At 41.2% G+C, this 20067-nt stretch overlaps 1 protein-coding gene across 1 annotated transcript in view; it reads left to right on the forward strand.

Annotated features, from left to right (window-relative positions):
• The window catches only part of SORCS3 (sortilin related VPS10 domain containing receptor 3), a 589937-nt gene that overhangs the window by 382080 nt on the left and 187790 nt on the right, over positions 1-20067 (forward strand). The window contains exon 9 of the mRNA XM_006166440.1: positions 5064-5128. Within this exon, the coding sequence (XP_006166502.1) occupies positions 5064-5128 (65 nt within the window). The remainder of the gene's footprint in view (positions 1-5063; positions 5129-20067) is intronic.

Below are 20067 nucleotides of genomic sequence, written 5' to 3' on the forward strand. Positions count from 1 at the left end.
CTCATTTTCCTTCTCCCTCTATTTGTTAGTCTCTGGTGAATGCACACACCCTGTAGCAAACTTTAAAAGAGGAAGAAGAAGAAAGATGCTTTCTATGTCCAGTACTGTTCTAAGTGTTTACTGCCTAGCTTATTTAATCCTCTTTATGCTATAAGGCAGGTATTATGATCTTCCCAGTTTATAAATGTAACATCTAAAAATCGTTGTTGGCACAAATGTGCAAAATGTGGAGAGTGTACACAAAAGGCCTGATCCTACTCCATTGTGCATTCATTTATGAGAGAGACACAAATACCTCCAACAGGGTCTCAGTGTTGCATTCACCCCCAGTCTCAGTCAGCTCGAGTTGTAAGTACACTGTGCTTGGTGCACTCAGGGAGGTCTCTAGAAACAAACCAGAGCTTCCATGGGGGTCCATCTCACAGCATCACGTTTTACTGCTGCACTGCTCTCTGACTTCACTCATTCTTATGTTGAAAAACACCAAAGGGATTATTAGCAGATGGCATAATGGTTATGTGGCTGGACTCCCACGTAGTTGACCATGGTTCAAGTCCTGGACCCAAAGACTTCAAACACAGGCCAAGTATGTGTTTGTGTGTATGTGCCCAAAATCCTGAGAGGAGAATGGAAAAGGCATTGTGGTGTGGCCATCCCCCCTGGGGAGTGATTTCTCACTTTCTATCTCTTTCTCTCTCTCTGTCTCTCTGGCGAGTGCAGGCACCCTATAGCAAAAAATCTCTCCTAAAAAAAAACAAGCAAAAAAAAAAAAAAAGGGTCTACTGGAAGGATCAGTTTTATCCCAATTATGGGTATTAGAAAATTCCTGTGGTAGAATTTGTGATTGAGGGATTTTTAATTATTCATAAGAATTTTCATAAATTCATACCTGATCTTGGTATCTTAACACTATCTCGTTTTATAAAATTTTGTTTTATAGTCAATTAAAACCAGGAATAGAGCAAAACCAAATAAAGGCAACACTGATGACTAGTTTATGTTTTGTGTTGGTCTGCGTCAGTACATATTATGTGAACACAACTTGTGGCCTGAAATGCCAGTAGTTCGTGGACTTCGCAGGGTGTTTGTACGAGGTGAGGAAGTGCAGTCTCTGGTGCTTACTTTGCTGCCTTTTTTCAAGAAACGTGGGGTTCAGTTTTCAGCTATGGCAGTATTCCTCAACTAAAAGTGCTTTTTCCTCCTCACAGTTATTTAGCAATGTCAAGGGACATTTTTAGGTGTTATGGCTGCAGGGGTACTATTGCATCTCGCAGAATCCAAAGATGCTGGTACATACTCTGCAAAGCATAAGACAACCCCCACAAGAAAGAATTATCCTACTCAAGGTGTCAACAGTGCCAGGAACATTTCTTCTGGTGAACAGAGAGGAAAGACAAGTTTTTCTAATCAGTGGCAGCTACAGAAATCCCAAGTCTTCAAAGTTGCTCTGGCATCTTCTGATCACCATAGCCAAGATTTCTCTTGATCATACTGGATCTTATGCCATCCTGTGCATTCAGAGAGATAGGCTACTGCAATCACTCAGCCTAGTTACATCGCACGGCTTGAACAAGTTGGACAGTTCCATAAAGGAGGGACAAGGAAATGGCATTAAGTTGATCAAAATCACAAGTATCCTCTCTGGTGATCAAAGAACACCTCTGAAGAAACCATTTAATAATGAGTGTAGGAGGATGTAGGATCCAGACTCTGAGTTCTCTAGAAAGATAAAGGAGAGAGATTGATGTGAGCTGGAGTGACCAGAGTAGGCTCCCAGGAGGACTAGATTCTTGTGTTCTACTTTAAAAGATATGTATGATTTTAAATACATGGAAGGGAAGAAGCATGCCTGCATGAGGAAAGAGTTTCTGTGTTTACATTACCAAATAGTGTCTTGTTTTAAGCTCCTACGAGGCAAGGACTTATCTTTCTTTGCTTATAGAGTACAACATCTGTTGACCCCAATCAGGCTTGACCATTATGGCTCCAGTTCTGTCCACACTAGCCTGCCAATGACTGTGGTGAGGGTATGGAAGAATAACCTTTGAGAAACCTCTAATCCTTACAGTACCAACTTATTAAAGAAATGGAGGGAACCAGTAGTTAGAGTAATGGCTATGTTGCTGGACTCCCACGTAGTCAACCGCGGTTCGTGTCCCGGACCCGGTGGCTTAGAACTCACGCTGGGCACGTGTGCGTGTGTGCCCAAGACCCCAAGAGGAGAATGGAGGAGAAGGGATTGCAGCGTGACCATCCCCCCTGGGAGGTGATTTCTCGCTTTCTGTCTCTATGTCTCTCTCTGTCTGGCTGGCGAGTGCACGCGCCCTATAGCGAAAACCTCTCCAAAAAAGAAAAAGAAAAAGAAAAAGAAAACAAACAAACAAAAAGAAATGGGGATGCTGCAGAGAAGAGAAGGTATTAATATAATTTTATCTGGTATCCTCATTGCCGTGTGTGTATGGCCTCAAGTGAGTGTCACATTCAAATTTTGGCATCATAACACATAGATTGGGCTGTTTGTTAAGTTAATAAACACATAATTAGCATCTAATATGCACCAGGCACATAGGTGGCAGAATTCAAAAACAAATAAGACAGGATTCTGATTTTTTTTTTTAATTGTCAGAGGGGTGCATGCACTCACCAGCGAGGTAGATGGAGAAATAGAAAGAGGAGAGGGAGAAAAGCACCTCCCAGTGGGGTGTGATCATGCCACAATTCTTTCTTTTCCAGTTCTCCATCCTACTGGGATTTGTGTCATGCACACACACATGCTCAACATGTTTTCAAACTGATGGAGCTGGGATTCAAGTCACGGTTCCCACGTGGGATCTGGCTCCTTGAAGTACTAGGCCACGAGGGTAGCCTAGGATTCTCATACTTTTAAGTTTATATCCAAGTAGAGAAGACAGAGAAATGAATTAGCAATTAGGTAAGTGATGTGACTGAAAGATGCAAAGCAATGGTTCTCAAACTTGGCTGTATATGAGAAGCACCAAGAAACTTTAGGAAAATACAGATGTCTTTGCCCTTCCAAAATTTTGACTTATTGGTTTGGAGAATGGAGACTCAGACATCTGTGCATTTCCAAGCTCCCCAGTGATATGACTCTCATGAGCAGTCAAATTCGAGAACCACTGAGATAAAGATGCTATGAGGAGAGACAGGCTTTTCAGTGAGCCAAGGAAGAAGGGACCGATGGCGCCCATGATGAGGGGTAAGCTAGCTGGAGAAGAAATGGAACATAGAGATGGCTGGAGAAGGACATTGGAGCCACCCCAGACTTGAAAATCAGACATCTCTCTACTTTAAGTTCCCCTATGTGATCTTAGACAAATACCCGTTTTCCCATGCCTTAGTTCCCTCCTTCAGTCAAATATGACTAGAGATACCTACTCTCCTTACCATAGGAGTTAGCTGTTAGAATCAAGTGAGGTGAAGAAAAATGAAATGACAGTCTATCAGTGATCACAGGGAGAAGGACAGCCTATTAGGGTAAAACCTTATTTATTTAGCTTCTTTGGGGAAATAAAGTGTTTTATATAGATTGACTTTTTAAATCATTGACGTTTGACCTTTCTAGAAATAACCATTATTTTAACAAACAAAAATGACTTCAGGTTTTAAAAAATATTTGCCGTTCTAGTTTCTTAACAGAGTAGAGTGGATACCATTAGCCCTGCTTCATTTTTTTAAATGTCTTTAGCCCCATAGCACAGATGTCAGACACTGAACTGTGCTATAATAAAATGCCCCCAGGGCTATTGAGAAATGTAGAGATTTATGGTGGGGAAGATTAGCTTTTGAGTTCTTTTTTTTTTTTTTTTTTAAGAGAAATTTTTGCTATAGGGCACCTGCGTTCACTGGAGAGACACAGAGACAGTAAGCGAGAAATCACCCCCCAAGGGGGATGACCCTTCTCCTCCACTCTCCTCTTGGGATTTTGGGCATGTTCGCAACACACACCCACCGTGAGTTTGAAGCCGCCGGGTCTGGGACTTGAACTGCAGTGGGCTATGTGGGAATCCAATAATGTAACCATTACACCATATGCTGGTCCCTAGCTTTTGAGTTCTTAGGTCTGTTTTTCACAGAATTTCTATTTCTCTTGTTTTTCAGGTATCAGTCATTGACCCTTACCAGTTTAAGTTCTGTTTTTCTAACTTGCTGCTGCTTACTCATTGAAGAGTGGAAAACTGGAAAACAAATCTTATTTTAAAGAAGAGCGATATGAGTGGAAGCTTGCCCGAAAAAGAGTGGATTATGTACTTGTTGGCACATGAATATTTTAGTGTGTGTGTTGGATCTTTCAGGTGACTTTCTGAGTCTTACTTCGGCCTGGAAACCTCATTCACAAGATACTTGCTGGGCTTTATGTGTAGACAGCTCATTCCTAGGGATTCTCAGCCTTCCCTCTGGTAGCTATTGACTTTAACATTTCCCGCCCAGGTCATTAGGAGAATTTTGTCCTGTGAGACCAGATTTTGAAAGTGTGTTGCCAAACAAACAAATATGTTGTTTGCTAGGCAGGAGGCAAGGATAGGCTCAAACTTAAGAGGACAGGAGTGCCTTGAAGCAGTCAGAAGTGAAGAGAAACTATCTCCTCAGAGTGCACAAAGAGGCAAAGAAAAGCTTCTCCAAGTGAGAGGGCAGAGCAGAGGGGAGGAAGTGGTGGGAGTAATCAAGAGTCACGACCCGACAGAAGATGTAGAGGAAGGACTTGTGAAGAAGAGAACCTCTCGGAAGCTGCAAGATGAGAGAGATTGCCAAGGGCAGAGATTTAGACCTGCTTTATGAGGGACTGTGTTCTGTATGTGTGAATGAGTGTGTGTTTGGGGAAGGGGCGGCACACCTTCGACTCACTGTACCTCGCTTGTATTCCTGTGTAATGACTATGACAGGTGACAGTTTCTACTGTGGACATATTCTGTTGGTTCCCACATTGAAGGGCAGTCCTGTCTGAGGAAACGGATTTCCGGTATCAGTCAGCCCTGAGTACTTCCTACTTTGCTGTCTGCTGTCCATGCCCTCACTGAGCCTCTGTCTCTCCCTTCCTTCCCCAGGTCGGTGGCTGGATTGGATAAGGAGGCGGACCTGGTGCACATGGAGGTGCGGACAGCCGATGGATGTGAGTGCTGCCATGGCCAGGAGAGGCCTAGGGATATCTGCCTGCAGGTCTCCCTCCTCCCCCAATTTGCATTTTAATGGCATGGGAAGATGAAAAGCCTTGAGCTCCATTATTGCCATATCCATCCTTATTTCCCAGACTTGGGGAGAGACCTCCAGTCCCAAGAGAGACATTTCATTGAAATAAACCCTCAGGAATGAATTTTCTGGGGATGTGAGTTAATGTGATGAATTTTGAGACTCCTGTTCGTAATTTCTTTTGCATCTTCAGTGTAATTCGAATAGGGATGTCCACAGTTCATCACGGTTTTTTGCATTCACGTGGCGAAGTGCAGAAGCTGCCTGCTTGAAAAAATGAACGTTTCATATGGTCAAACTTACCAGAAAAATCAACTGGACAATTTTTTTGCAAACTGTTTATTCATTCGTTTAACAGCTATTTGGGGATCGCTTACCATGTGCCAGGCATCATTCTAGACCCTGGGGATGCAGTGGTGAGCAAGGTCTATATTACCCCTGAAAACAAGGGGCTCTTTTCTAGCAGTAGGATCCCAAGATTTCAAACATAGATATGCCCCCCTTTGTACTCTGTGTGGTTGTGTTTACCTTACATAGGATCTGCCTGATAAAACATAATTTTGTACCAATTGAGACATTTTACTCTCTTTCCAGAGTTGATTATACTTAAAGTCTCCTCTACTCAGGAATAATAAAATCAGCTTAAATAAAATTGTATGAAATTATAGCTGGTGTGTTCCAGGTTGAAAATAGACCCACATAACCTAATAATGGGGACTTAGGCATGCAGGAAAACAAGCACCTGAAGATAGGTAGGGCCAGGTAGGACCCTAGCCTCTGCCACCTTCCTGACACCAGAAATCTGCCAACCTCTCTAGGCTCTAACTTCCTCTGTGATCTTGAGAGGGCTGACTAAATAGAAGAGGAGTGGCATAGAAACTATAAAATGTGTAAATGCAAGGAGATTCTCTTTCGACCTGGTGGTGGGTATCATTCAGGATATATTCAGTAAAACTGCATGTGCTTTCTCCATGAGAAATCTGCTATTTGAGGCCAACCACAGATGCGTGCCAGAAACACGCATGTTAGGAAGTGTTTCATTGGCTTTGTTTTTATCTTTAAGAGTAGGAAGGTGAACACCTTTGTTATTATATGTCTGGTAATTGGCTGGGTACTTTACTCTTTCTGTCTTGCTTGCTTTCTTTCTAATGTTATTTGGTCTTGAAAACTAGTAAGTCAGGCTGGTCCTGTAGCACAGTAGTTAGGAACTGTGAAGAGGCTAGGTCCCACGTTACTAATCAGGGTTTGAGTCCCTGCCTTGAAGGCTGGTCATGTACATGTCCAGGGTCCTGATGAATTGGAGAACTGGAAGAAAAATGATTGCAGCATGACCAGGCCCCATTGGAGGTGCACACTGTCTCTCTCTCTCTCTCCCTCTCTCTCATGTGCGCTCACCCTTTTGCATCTAAAAAAGCAATAAAGAGAGCCAGCAGGTGGCATGGTAGTTAAGGGGCTGGCCGACCACAGTTCAAGTTCTGGACATAGTGACATGTCTGGCATGTATGTATGCACGCCCAAAATCCCAAATGGAGACTAGATAAGAAGGGACTGTGGTGTCGCCATTCTCCCCCGGGAGGGGGGCGATCTCTCATTTTCCCTCTCTGTTATTCTCTTGCGAGTTCACTTGCCCTATGACAAAAACCTGGGGAAAAAAAAAAAAGTATTAAGTATCTGAGATAGACAGGAGTGGCTCACATTCTTTTTGTTTGTTTGTTTTATAACAGAAGTACTATTTGGAATTTAAAAAGATAAAGGCACATACTTGAATCACTGATCATGAGTGTGGTTGAGACTTGATTTAAAATGATGTCATATATAGGACCAGCAGATGGCATGGCGATTAAGGCTCTGGACACTCCCACATGGCCAACCAGGGTTCAAGTCCTGAATCTGGTGGCTTGCTTTCTCACTTCCTCCCTCTCAACCTCTGTCTCTCTCTGGTCAAATTAAAAAAAAAAAAAAGAATGAATAAATAAAAATAAAATAATTATTTAAAAAAATGATGTCATATGACTTTTGCTGCTGAGAAAGAAATGGGGAGCAGAGTGAGCTGTAGGGGTTGGAGGGGTGTTGCAGGACAGCAGAAGGAGAGTAGATAGCCTGTCTCAAGAAATGACCCACTGGCTAGTTTTTAAGACAGCCTCTGCCTTGGCATTGCTTCTCATGTCAATCTTTGTAAGCCATATACAAGAAGTCTTCAAAAACTTCAGGAAAACTTTACGTTATGAAAGACCAGTGCACTGATTTCATTTTTTGTTTTGCACCAAAATAAACTTATATTTCAATTTCATTTTAATGAACTTTTTAAAGTCCCACTGCTGTATCTTATCTGTGGTGACTGTAAGTATTTTGGACTCAGAGGAAATGTAGGACCATCTGGCCTAGTATACCTACTAGGTATAGTATAAGAATCCCATCTCCAAAACTTCTAACATCCTCAGGTGCCATGAAGTCAGGCTTAAGACATACCATTTTTAACTACTGGGCAGCCCCTACCCTTTTTTTTTTTTAAAGTAGTTTCTTACATTAAACTTAAACTTATTTTCTGAGAATTTGTGAATTTTGATCCAAGGGCCTTTGGGGTAAGGCCTGTAGTACAGGACTGCTGTGAAGTTTTGTGAGATAAAAAATGCAAACTACATAAAACTGTTTCTGGCCGATTGTCAGAATTCAAGAACTGAAAAATAGTTGGCAGAAATATCACAGAAATAAATGTCACATGCTGTGCTTAGGTGAAAGCATAGTGTATATTAGTTCTATTCCATTTTCTCATTATTTTAAAGTCAGTGTTTCAGTAGTTAAAGGAATTTTCTTTCAATTTAGCAAATTGGCTTTAATCTCAGCTTTATTTAGAACGTCTTCATAACAATATTGCATTAATCTGCAGATGTTTTACTTTACGTGCTCTAATGAAACGCACAATGCCTTTCCTTTGTGGTATATAGAGAAAGCTTTCTCACTCATGCACTCGCATGTACATACATGCACTTACACATACACACACATCTCCATCCCTTGATTATGACAGAAAGGTACAACATACATTTTCATTCTTTTTTTTTTTTTTGAAGCAATAGTTAAAATGCAAATTAGCTAAAATTCCTATAGGTAGTGATAGGGAAGAAAATGTAAAACAAAAATCTCTCAATAAACTAGGAATAGAAAGGAAATTCTGATGAAGGACATAGGCAAAAGACATATAATTTATATTACACGTAGTGATGAGATATTAATACTGTCTTCCTAAAGAACAGAAATAAGGCAGGGATATTCATTCTAACCATTCCTGGTAAATGTTAAGTTGAAATCCTTAGCCAGTATAATGAAGCAGGAAAAATGAAATACAATTAATGTAGTTTGCAAAGGAAAAACTAAAACTTGTGATTTTAGCAACATGAATGTTTATGTAGGAGATCTCAGAAAATCTACGAAAAGAAAAAAAAAAAAAGAAAACCTCTTAGGACAACAAGTCAGTTGAGCAAGGTTTCAGGATATAACAAATTCAGTGGAAAAAGGATTTCATTTTCAACAATGACGTTGGAAAGATTGGAAAGCCTGTTGGGGAAAACTGAACTTACACCTATGATTTCACAACTTATACAAAGCTTAACACAAAATTAATCTTAGATCTAAATGTAAAACATAAAATTATAAAATTTTTTTGAAGAAAGCATTGGAGGGAACCAACAGTTAGCGTAATGGCTGTGTCGCTGGACTCCCACTTTGCATCCCGGACCCAGTGGCTTAAAACTCACGCCGGGCGCATGTGCGTGTGTACCCAAGATCCGGAGAGGAGAATGGAGGTGAAGGGATTGCGGTGTGGCCATCGCCCCTGGAGGGTGATTTCTTGCTTTCTGTCTCTATGTCTCTCTCTCTCTCTGTCTGTCTGGCAAGCGCACGTGCCCTATAGCGAAAACCTCTCAAAAAAAAAAAAAAAAAAAGTATTGGAAAAAAAAATTTTCATGACCTTGAGTTGGACAAAAAGTTTTTGGTATGGGGCCAAACAAGTGGCATGGTGGTTAAATGCTGGATTCACACATAGCCAACCGTGGTTCTAGTCCTGAACTTAATGGATTGAAAATTACACTGTGTGCATGCCCAAAATCCCAAGAGGGGGAAAAAGGAGAAGAATTGGAGTGTGACTATCCCCTCTCAGGGGTGAGTTCTTTTTTTTTTTTTTGAGAGGTTTTTGTTATAGGGTGTGTATGCTTGCCAGAAAGACACAGAGAGACAGAAAGTGAGAAGTCATCTCCCAGGGAGGATGGCCATGCCACAATCCCTTCTACTCCATCTTCCTCTTGGGATCTTGGGCATACATGCACATGCACCTGGCATGAGTTTAAGCCACTGGGTTTGGGACTCGAACCGCGGCTGACTACATGGGAGTCCAGTGACATAGCCATTATGCCAACTGCTGGTCCCTTCTCGTGGTGATTTCTCACTTTCCCTCTCACCGTTTCAGTCTTTCTCTAGCAAGCATACAAGCCCTGTGGCAAAGCTTAAAAAAAATAAAATAAATAAATAAAAAAAGTTTTTAGATATGACACTAACAGCAAAATTGACAAAATGAGTAACTGGTAAATTGGGCTTCATTGGGACCAGCATATGGAGTAATGGTTACATTACTAGACTCCCACGTGGCTTACTGCAGTACCTTAAAACTCACACCAGACACATATGCATCCTTGAAACTCACACCAGACACATATACATGCATACTCAACATCCTGAGAGAAGAATGGAGGACAAGGGATTGTAGCATGGCCATCCCCCCTTGGGGGTGATTTCTCACTTTCTATCTCTCCGGCAAGCACACATGCCATGTAGGAAAATAACTCTAAAAAAAGGGGGGAGGGGACCAGTCGTTAGCATAATGGCTATGTCGCTGGACTCCCAAATAGTCAACCGCAGTTTGCGTCAAAGACCCGTTGGCTTAAAACTCACGCTGGGCGTGTGTGCATGCGTGCCCAAGATCCCGAGAGGAGAATGGAGGAGAAGGGATGGGGGGGGGGGCTTCATCAAAATGTAAAACTTTTACTCTTTTTTTTTTAAAAAAAAAAGAATTATTTATTTTATTTTATTTATTATCATTATTATTTTTTCACATGAGTTCACCAGATTGAGTGAGAGAGAAAAAGAAAGAGAGAGAGAAAGTGAGAAACCAAGCCACCGGGTTTGGGACTTGAACTGCAGAGGGCTATGTGGGAAGTCCAGTGCCTCAACCACCATGGCACCTGCTGGCCCCTAAAACTTGTACTCTTACAAGATATGATTAAAGCATTGGGAGAAAATATTTGAAAATTATTTATTTCACAAAGAACTAGGAGGCAGACATATAAAGAATTCTTAAAACTTAGCAATAGCATAACTACTCATTCTCTTTTCCTTTTTGATAAGCAAATGTTTGAACAGATCATTTAGCAAAGAAGATGCAAGGATGTCAAATAAGAACATGAAATGATGTTCAACATCATTAGAAATTTAAAAAATGCAAATTAAAACTGCATTTACATATCACTACATACCTATTGAAATCACTAGAATATGTAAAATTGACAATATCAAGTGCTGGTCAGGCTGCAAAGTAACCAAGACTTGCTGATGAAGATACGCGACGGTACAATCACTCTGGAAAAACATTTTGGCAGTCTCTTTTTCTTTTTTTATTACCAGAGGGTGTGTGTACTTGCCAAAGAGAGAGCAAAGAAGAAAAGAGAGAGAGAGAGAGAGAGAGAGAGAAAGCACTCCCCAGCAGGATATGTTCATACTGCAATCTCTTCTTCGCTTCTCCAGTTGTCAAGATTTTTGAGCATGCACATCTATGATCCTGGCATGTTTTTCAAGCCCTCAGAGCTGTGACTTGAACTATAGTCAGCCATGTGGGATTGGGGCTCCATGTGGGGCTGGCCCCTGGCAGTTTCTTATAAAGTTGCACACATCTAAGAACCCAGAAATCCTATTTCTGCTCTTGAGGTCTGTGCAAAGCTGTAGGTTATGTCTGGGAAATAGTAAAGGCAGATGGGGCTGATAAAGGTAGTTTATAGATTCTGAGCAACAATCCATGCTTTACACCAAGCCATCTGAGGCCATTCTTGCCTGTGGATAATGATAAAGCTTCATGATCAAACTATAATTTCCCTTGCTGTGAGCTTATATATGGATTGTACCTGTCGGTTTCCTTTCTACCTGCTTCTTCTGTTTACATGTTTTATGTTTAAGATAGTAGATGATAGTTAAAAAGCCAGCCTCCATTCAGCTCTCTCAGATTTTAGCTTCCATCTCTGGAGCACAGGGCAGACACTCTGTTTCCCTAGTCCCCCACGCTGACTACCGTGGCTCAAAGTTCAGGAATGATGCTGATAGGTGGAGAAGGCAGCTGGCCTGTCTTATGGCCTACTGTGACTGTGGCAGTGGCGTAGAGTAGAGAATGACATCAGTGGTGAGGCCAGACATCACACTGCACTGGCCTCTCAGGGATTGCACTTTGGTCAGATGTTTCTCCGGCACCCCCAGCTCTGGGTCCAGTTCTGTTTTTGCTTGATCACCTGGGCTTGCTGAGCCTGCCTGCACTATGCACCAAGCAGTTGTTGGGCCTGAGAGGAGTGCTAGAAGGAGCTGGCTTTCCAAGACCTGTGGAGAGTTAGGCTATTTGCGGTGGGGTGTAGGTGTGGGGATAGGTACCCTTCCTACTCTGTCTCTATGGGAGCTGCATTTTGCATTTATCTTTTCAAGGAGGGAAGGGAGGGGTGATCTTTTGGATATTTATAGGCAAGCAGACTGGGAGAGTTGAACTTAAATTCCCATTCCAGTCTTTCCACTGAGAGGCTGTGTGATGCAGGGAAGCAACAAAATCTCCCTAGGTTCCTTTTTTCTGTTGTAAAATGAAACAGAATTAATGATTTATTCATTCATTCAGGGAATGAAATCCGGATATGCTTGCAGAGCTACAATGAAATGTTGCTGTATGTAGTTCTCAGAGCAAGATAGGGATACTGTCATTCGTGCAAATATTGATGAAGAAATTTGTGTTTCTTCTTTGTTCATTTACTAAGTTTCCTCTACTGCATTAGAACACCTTCTAGGTGTAAAAGACAAGTGGTTTTCAAACCAAGCATTATAGTTGTCTTGGGCACATACATGCACACATGCACATACACACACACACACACACACACACTCACTCACACACACACACATCACAAATGAATGAGTGAAATATCTCTAGGTAAATGTCTCCAGCATTAGCCCTTTATAAAGTTGCCCGGGAAATTCTAAAGTGTACATAGATTGAGAATTACTGCACTGGATCTGAGCTTCTCAACCGTCCACAAGCACACGCACTGTCTGGAGAGCTTGTTAAAACACACATTGCATACACAAATGAATGAGTGAAATATCTCTAGGTAAATGTCTCCAGCATTAGCCCTTTATAAAGTTGCCCGGGAAATTCTAAAGTGTACATAGATTGAGAATTACTGCACTGGATCTGAGCTTCTCAACCGTCCACAAGCACACGCACTGTCTGGAGAGCTTGTTAAAACACACATTGCATATTTCTGACCAGCTCTCAGGTGCTGCTGCTGGTCCAGGGAGCCCACTTTGATCAGCACTGCACCGCTGAGCTGTGAGGGGTTTACAGATGAACGGGGTGCAATCCACACTGAGCAACCCACAGGCTGATGGAAGAGGCAGTTAAATACACAGGTCATCATTGGAATGCAATGTGCTGAAGACCATGGAGACTCTGACTTAAGTATCATGGACAGAGCTCTATGGGAATCAAAATGAGGGTTGCCCAACTGCTGAGGAATTACTGGAGACTGCAGAAAAGTGGCCGTGGCTGAGCTTCTTGTGGTGAGTTTGATTACCCCCAGGAGATATCAGAAAGGAAGAGTGGGGAAATCAGTCAGGCTTGAGCTGTGTTGCCCAATACAATAGCTATTTAGTCACAAGTAGTTGCTGAGCCCTTCAAACGTGCTATCCAAATTGAGACGGTGCAAAGTGTGCACCAGGGTTCAAGGTGCAATCCCTGAAGAGAGGGGCGCAGTGTGATATCTGGCCTCATCCCTGATGCCATTCTCTGCTCTGCTTCACTACCACAGTCACAGAAGGCCATCAGAGCTTACTATGAATGAAATAATGAAAAATAGCTCCTTAATAATTTTTATATTGATGAAATGATGACATTATTGTATTTTGGAATATATTCAGTGAAATAAAATATATTAAAATGAATTTTACTTTTGGACCAGCCAGGAAGCATGGAGGTTGAGGGGGTTGAATCCCACATGGCCCACTGCAAGGTTCAACCACATCTAGTGGCTTGAAAATATGCCAGCATGTGTGTGTGTGCATGCCAGAAATCCTGAGAGGAGAATGGAGGAGAAGGGATTGCAATGTGACTATGCCCCCAGGGGATTATTTTTCACTCTTCCCTTCTTTGACGAGTCCACTATGGCAAAACTAAAAAATAAATTTAAAAGATTATTTTTTTAATACGGTTGTTGGCATTGTGTATCTGTAGGACAGTGTTGCTCTAGACTGGAGGAGTCACCAGAGCAGCAGCCAGAACATGGCCTTTTCAGTAATGTGGTGTGGCATTGACAATCCTCTCTCTAAACCTGGCTCCAGCAGTCTGGAGCCAACCCAGCGTACACTGGTCCCTTTTTTGTTCACGTGTAGGAATCTCCATTCTGGCCTAGTCCTGAACCACCTCTTTCAGAGTCAGACTGCCAGATTCAGCTAAAAGCATTGATTTATGCCCTATCCTGGCAGGATTTAAATAGGGCAAAGCCAACATACAACCATCAAGAATCCTGTTTTTTGCAATGAAATGCAGGATTCAAATGGCTTTTTCTCCCATTCTTCACTGGAAGTCCTTTTTCTCTAAATGTCTTGTTGGCATTTTCTCTCTCTCTCTCTTTGACATCCAGTTACTCAGTTACAGACATACAAATAGACACACAAACATGCATGTGCGTTCGCACACATCCTGCATTCAAGACGCTGTTGAGGACTTGGTGATGAAGGTGGTAAGGCACTGCTGCTCGACACTGGAGTCATGGTGCGGCAAGGAGTTTGGATTCTGGATTGAATTAAACATGTAGGTTACAGCCATGTGTGCTGTGATTTTGGCTGGCTGTAGAACTAGGGAAAAGTTTGTGGCATGACAAGACCCTCTGAGGGGCCCTATCTCACTCTCTCATGAAAGAAAGAAACTTTTTTTCAAAAAAAGAATAATCGGGACCAGCAGTTAGTGTAATGACCATGTAGTTGACCATAGTTTGAGTCCCGGCTTAAACTCATGCTGGGCACGTGCGCGTGCGTGCCCAAGATCCTGAGGGGAGAATGGAGGAGAAGTGATTGCGGGTGGCCATCCCCCACCCGGGGATGTTCATACGCTTATGTCTCTCTGTCTCTCTCTGTCTTTCTGGCAAGCGCATGCGCCCTATAACAAAAACCTCTCCAAAAACAAAAAGAAAAAAAAGGATAATCAAGTGACAATGGAGCCTTAACTTGAAGAATTAACTTGGAGAATTAGCTGTATCATTCAGGAGCTGTTTGATCTTAGACAAGTTTCTTAGCTTATTTGTGCTATCTCATCCAGTACTTTACCTATTTGCAAATATTGAGTTGTCAGAAAAGTCATGATGTATTTTCTATGCTTTTCTATGCAAAAATGCATCATGACTTTTCTGATAACCCAATACTAGAAATAAAAATATATATATTTCTTTAATTTATTGTTTTCTTTCATCAGTTAGCTTCCAAATACCTTGGTGAATAGTAAAATTGACGAGAGGCAAATTTCAGTCCAATGAACAAAATAAGTTACAATTACCAATACCTGCAAATGGCCTGGGCTGCTTTGGGAATTAGTAAGCTGCCCTTCATGAGCAGTTCTCAGGCACAGGGTAGATGAGTGTCTCATAGGTACACAAGTTTAGTAGGTGAACCTGAACATGAGCAAAATGTCTTTAAGCATCTCATCATTCCTGAACTTCTGGAATCAAAAGCTATAGCATGTATGCTACCATTTCTTATCCTATGCCATTTACCAATCCTTCTGAATCAATCACTGCAATTCCTTGTTACATCAAGATAAAGACTAATACTTCTTAATAGATCATTCAAGACAGACATGAGTAATCAAATGGGCTTGACACAAAGGGAAGCTATTAGGTCTACAGACTAAACTCTAGACTCTAGACATTGATTATTGGCTCCTAAAGGACCTGGGCTCTTTGATTAGTTCAATGATTTTCAACTGTGTAACTCAGCACTCTAGTAGCTGTCTAAGATCACAGAGGCCAAGACGAGGCTGAAGTGGGACCTGTTCATGGGATAGCAGACCGCTTGCTTTCTTGTTCAACTTGAGCAGGTATACTAAAGTCTACTTTATATATTGAGGACATAGAACTGTCTCTTATAAAAGGATTTAAAATTTAAAAGGGAAGTTGGAACAAGTAAGAGTTCGTCAAGTTGCTTCAATTTCCAAAAGACATTGAAATCTATAACATCTCACCCAAGGTCCCAAAGACAGCTAATGATAAGGACTGAATTAGAGTATGGGTTCTCATCTAAATAAATCTAAGCCGATGTATTTTCTATGCTTTTCTATGCAAAAATGCATCATGACTTTTCTGATAACCCAATACTAGAAATAAAAATATATATATTTCTTTAATTTATTGTTTTCTTTCATCAGTTAGCTTCCAAATACCTTGGTGAATAGTAAAATTGACGAGAGGCAAATTTCAGTCCAATGAACAAAATAAGTTACAATTACCAATACCTGCAAATGGCCTGGGCTGCTTTGGGAATTAGTAAGCTGCCCTTCATGAGCAGTTCTCAGGCACAGGGTAGATGAGTGTCTCATAGGTACACAAGTTTAGTAGGTGAACCTGAACATGAGCAAAATGTCTTTAAGCATCTCATCATTCCTGAACTTCTGGAATCAAAAGCTATAGCATGTATGCTACCATTTCTTATCCTATGCCATTTACCAATCCTTCTGAATCAATCACTGCAATTCCTTGTTACATCAAGATAAAGACTAATACTTCTTAATAGATCATTCAAGACAGACATGAGTAATCAAATGGGCTTGACACAAAGGGAAGCTATTAGGTCTACAGACTAAACTCTAGACTCTAGACATTGATTATTGGCTCCTAAAGGACCTGGGCTCTTTGATTAGTTCAATGATTTTCAACTGTGTAACTCAGCACTCTAGTAGCTGTCTAAGATCACAGAGGCCAAGACGAGGCTGAAGTGGGACCTGTTCATGGGATAGCAGACCGCTTGCTTTCTTGTTCAACTTGAGCAGGTATACTAAAGTCTACTTTATATATTGAGGACATAGAACTGTCTCTTATAAAAGGATTTAAAATTTAAAAGGGAAGTTGGAACAAGTAAGAGTTCGTCAAGTTGCTTCAATTTCCAAAAGACATTGAAATCTATAACATCTCACCCAAGGTCCCAAAGACAGCTAATGATAAGGACTGAATTAGAGTATGGGTTCTCATCTAAATAAATCTAAGCCTGTTTTTTCTTCTATAATTCAAATTCATAAAGATTAAGCTCATAGGTTCTGGTGTCCAATTACCTGGGTTCAGATTTAAAACTGGGTCACTTCTGGGACTGTGGAACTTATGCAAATTATTTAATCATAATGTGTTGTGGTTTCCTCATCTGTAATATGGGGAAGATAATTGTCACTCATTACTAGGTTGTTGCAGGAATTAAGTAAGTTCATGCATACAGTTCCTAGAGCACCTGCCAACTTAGAGTGAGCATTTAGAAATGTAATTATTGTCATTGTCATGTTCATCACTGTATAATTATCATTTCAGGGCCAGTTGGTTTGGCAGATAGAGTGCAAAGAGACCCTGAACAGAGTGTCAGGACTCCTCCGACATTCAAAGTCACTATGATTTGAAAATGTCTATAACTGCCAGATTATAGCCAGTGTCATTAGAAGGCAGAAAATGTGGGATTCTCCTGTGGAGATTAGAAGTTTCGCAAAAACTTTAGATCCATAAACTCAGTAGATGGAAGATACCTTTTTGTGACTGTTGATTTTGTTCAGTTCTAGGACCTACTAGGCTTCCAGTGCTGTGTAAGACATTTGCACTAATGTCACCTCCATAGCTTTGTGCTGGGTCTACAACTAGGTTAGTTCCACTCCTAAATCAAAGAAACGAAGGCTTATGGTAGTTAAATCACTTTTCCAGTTACCTGAAATCTGCTTGTTTTCACTTATTTGCATTTGAGAGTTGATGCTATTATTTAAAATAAACAGCTCCTGGGTATTTCTCTAGCAGAAGACCTGAAGAGCTGAATTTGCTTTTTGTTCAGTTTTAATTTGCTTTTCCAATTTCTGACGATATGTATATTACCCAGAGGGATGAAACTGAGTGAATCACAGAAAGTTTTTCCCCCTTCTGAGATAGCAAGAGGCATGATATCTAGGAAGTTTGAATATTTAGTAATCTCAAAGGCAAAACCTAATCACGTCAACATTTAATTCAACATAACAAAAATGTATGGGTTTTTAATGTAATTCACTTCACTTAATTGGCATTTACTGAAGATTTATAAAGCCAGCCCCAGGAGAGAAAAAGATGGCTAAGACTTTGTTCTTATGGGTAAGAAAATGACACCTTTGGAACAGTATGGTAGAGCCCAAACTGGATTTTATGGTGAGATTTTTGGCTGTGATGAGATGCTTGCTTTGCTGAATGGAGAAAGTTAGAAGCTGCCTCCCTGAGTCTTATATACCTCTTGGTGGAAACACCACCCTTAAGAAGAAAAGAAAGCGAAGAGTGTTGGATTGTCTTGGTTTCTGTTCACATTCCCTAGTTCTCTGAGCATCCTCTACCCAGTATGTGTCCCAAGGCACATTCATTAATGAACATCTTGTCTCTGTCATCTGGAAATATCCTGAGAGCAAGAGTGTGCCTTATGTTCTGCTTCCTAGATTCCCAGGGAGTGTCTGACACTTGTAGCTTCTTTGTGTACTGTGACTTAGCATGAAAGAAATCACCCAGTCTGTCTGAGGCAGCCTTCCCACCATAGGAGATCATTGGCCTAACATCTACACGGTGAGAAGACTTGGAGGCTGGCCCCACTTAGGAGATACTATTACCTCTAAAGGCTGTGCCAGAAATAGCACAAGCAGAAACAGGGCCAGGCATTTCCAAAGTTACTGAGCAGATTCCACTTTTCACAGTGTGGGAGAGCAGAGCCTTTGGCTTTGGGTCTTTGGAAGTGGAACAGTGACCACACCAGCTTTTAGAAATATGTTAGCAAGACATTTTACATTTAGAAATAAATGTTAATCATGAGTAGTTACTACATAGGAAATCACATTCTGATTGTCCCATAGGGATAATCAAATGAGTTCTTCATACAGTCTGGTCTTTTTAGTTTTTGCAATTGAGGGTATTTTGAAGGAAAGGATAGAAAATAGAAGTTCAAGAATAAGGACTGGGGATGGACAGTAAGGCTGCTGCTTGTGCGATGCTGGAAGTCATGCGTGAAGGCCACAGGTTTGCATCCTGGGTGTAGGCGAGCATGCTGAGTATGCCTATAGACACACCTGTGATCCTGGCTGACTGGAAGGCTGGTGGGAAGACCATGGTGTGAAGGACCTGTCGACGATTCCTCTCTCCCTCTTTCTTTCTTAGGAAATAAATGAACTAAAAAAAAAAAAAAGGAACAAGGATCAATTAAAGCCAGTCCATTAGCATGCAGTCAGGCAGCGTTGCTTTGTTTACATGAAAATCCATGTACAGTTTTCTTTTCACTTTTCAAGAATTCCCTTTTCATGTACCACAGCTCTTCATCCAGGCTAGATTCGAGGCCTACATCCTCCTTATAGTCCTCCTTGACTGTTTCATCTCAGATGTACTAGCTTTTCAGAGCACCCATAGCACATAAAGAACATAAACAGTGATATAAAATTTGGGTTATGATTTTATTATAAGATCTGTCATAGCATGGACTTTTGATTTCCCACAATAAAACAGGACATTACCTGTTAATAATGGAATATATGAGGGATTTGGAATTACATACTCATCCTTCTTCCTTTATAATAAAAAAACATAGTTGATGTTTACTGAATTTTTAGAAAATGTATCCAACAATGTTCCCAGCCTTTTTCATGCATAATCTTATTTAATCCTGAAGACACTTCTCAGGGCACATCCTAAGTTGTGTCTCACAGAGGAAAAGCTGTGCTACTGCTTTGCCCAGGATAGGCAGCACACTGAAAATCCAGGATTTGAACTCAGTACTTGGTAGCTTCCAAGGCTTTGCTCTCAAATACCATAATATGCTCAGGAGATCCAAACTACTTCTATTTTATCTGATGCCTAGTGCTACTAAAAAACAAATAAAAAGGTTACATTTGTTAGAAGCCTATTTTGTGATTTCAGGTTATATGACAAATATCTCCTTTGGAGTTTTACCATAAAATATCTATGACTATATTCAGCTTCATCTGGAGCTAATGTCTAAAAGTCCAATTTTGAGACCTATCGCAAATGTGAAGCTTGAACCAAATGGTGTCCCCTCACTCACCTTGACACCCCCAGAGCCCGTGACCCTCTGGCAGTTCTGCGTGGCTGCCAGGCCTGCCTGATGACTTGCTCTCCCCACGCCTACTACTTTGGGCTCTCACCAGGCAGTGGGCCACGTAGCACTTATTATCATATCTCTATGATTTCAAAAATAAAAGCATGGAGACTTCCAGTATATGAGTCCAGCTAATATCTGCAAGGCCTCTGAATTTTAAGTGGGTTTCAAAAACCCATTTAAGTGCTGCCTTCCTATTACATTGGACCTTTCATTCCT

This window comes from Tupaia chinensis, unplaced genomic scaffold (genome assembly GCF_000334495.1).
Source record: "Tupaia chinensis unplaced genomic scaffold, TupChi_1.0 Scaffold144255_1, whole genome shotgun sequence".
Taxonomy (NCBI): Eukaryota; Metazoa; Chordata; class Mammalia; order Scandentia; family Tupaiidae; genus Tupaia; species Tupaia belangeri.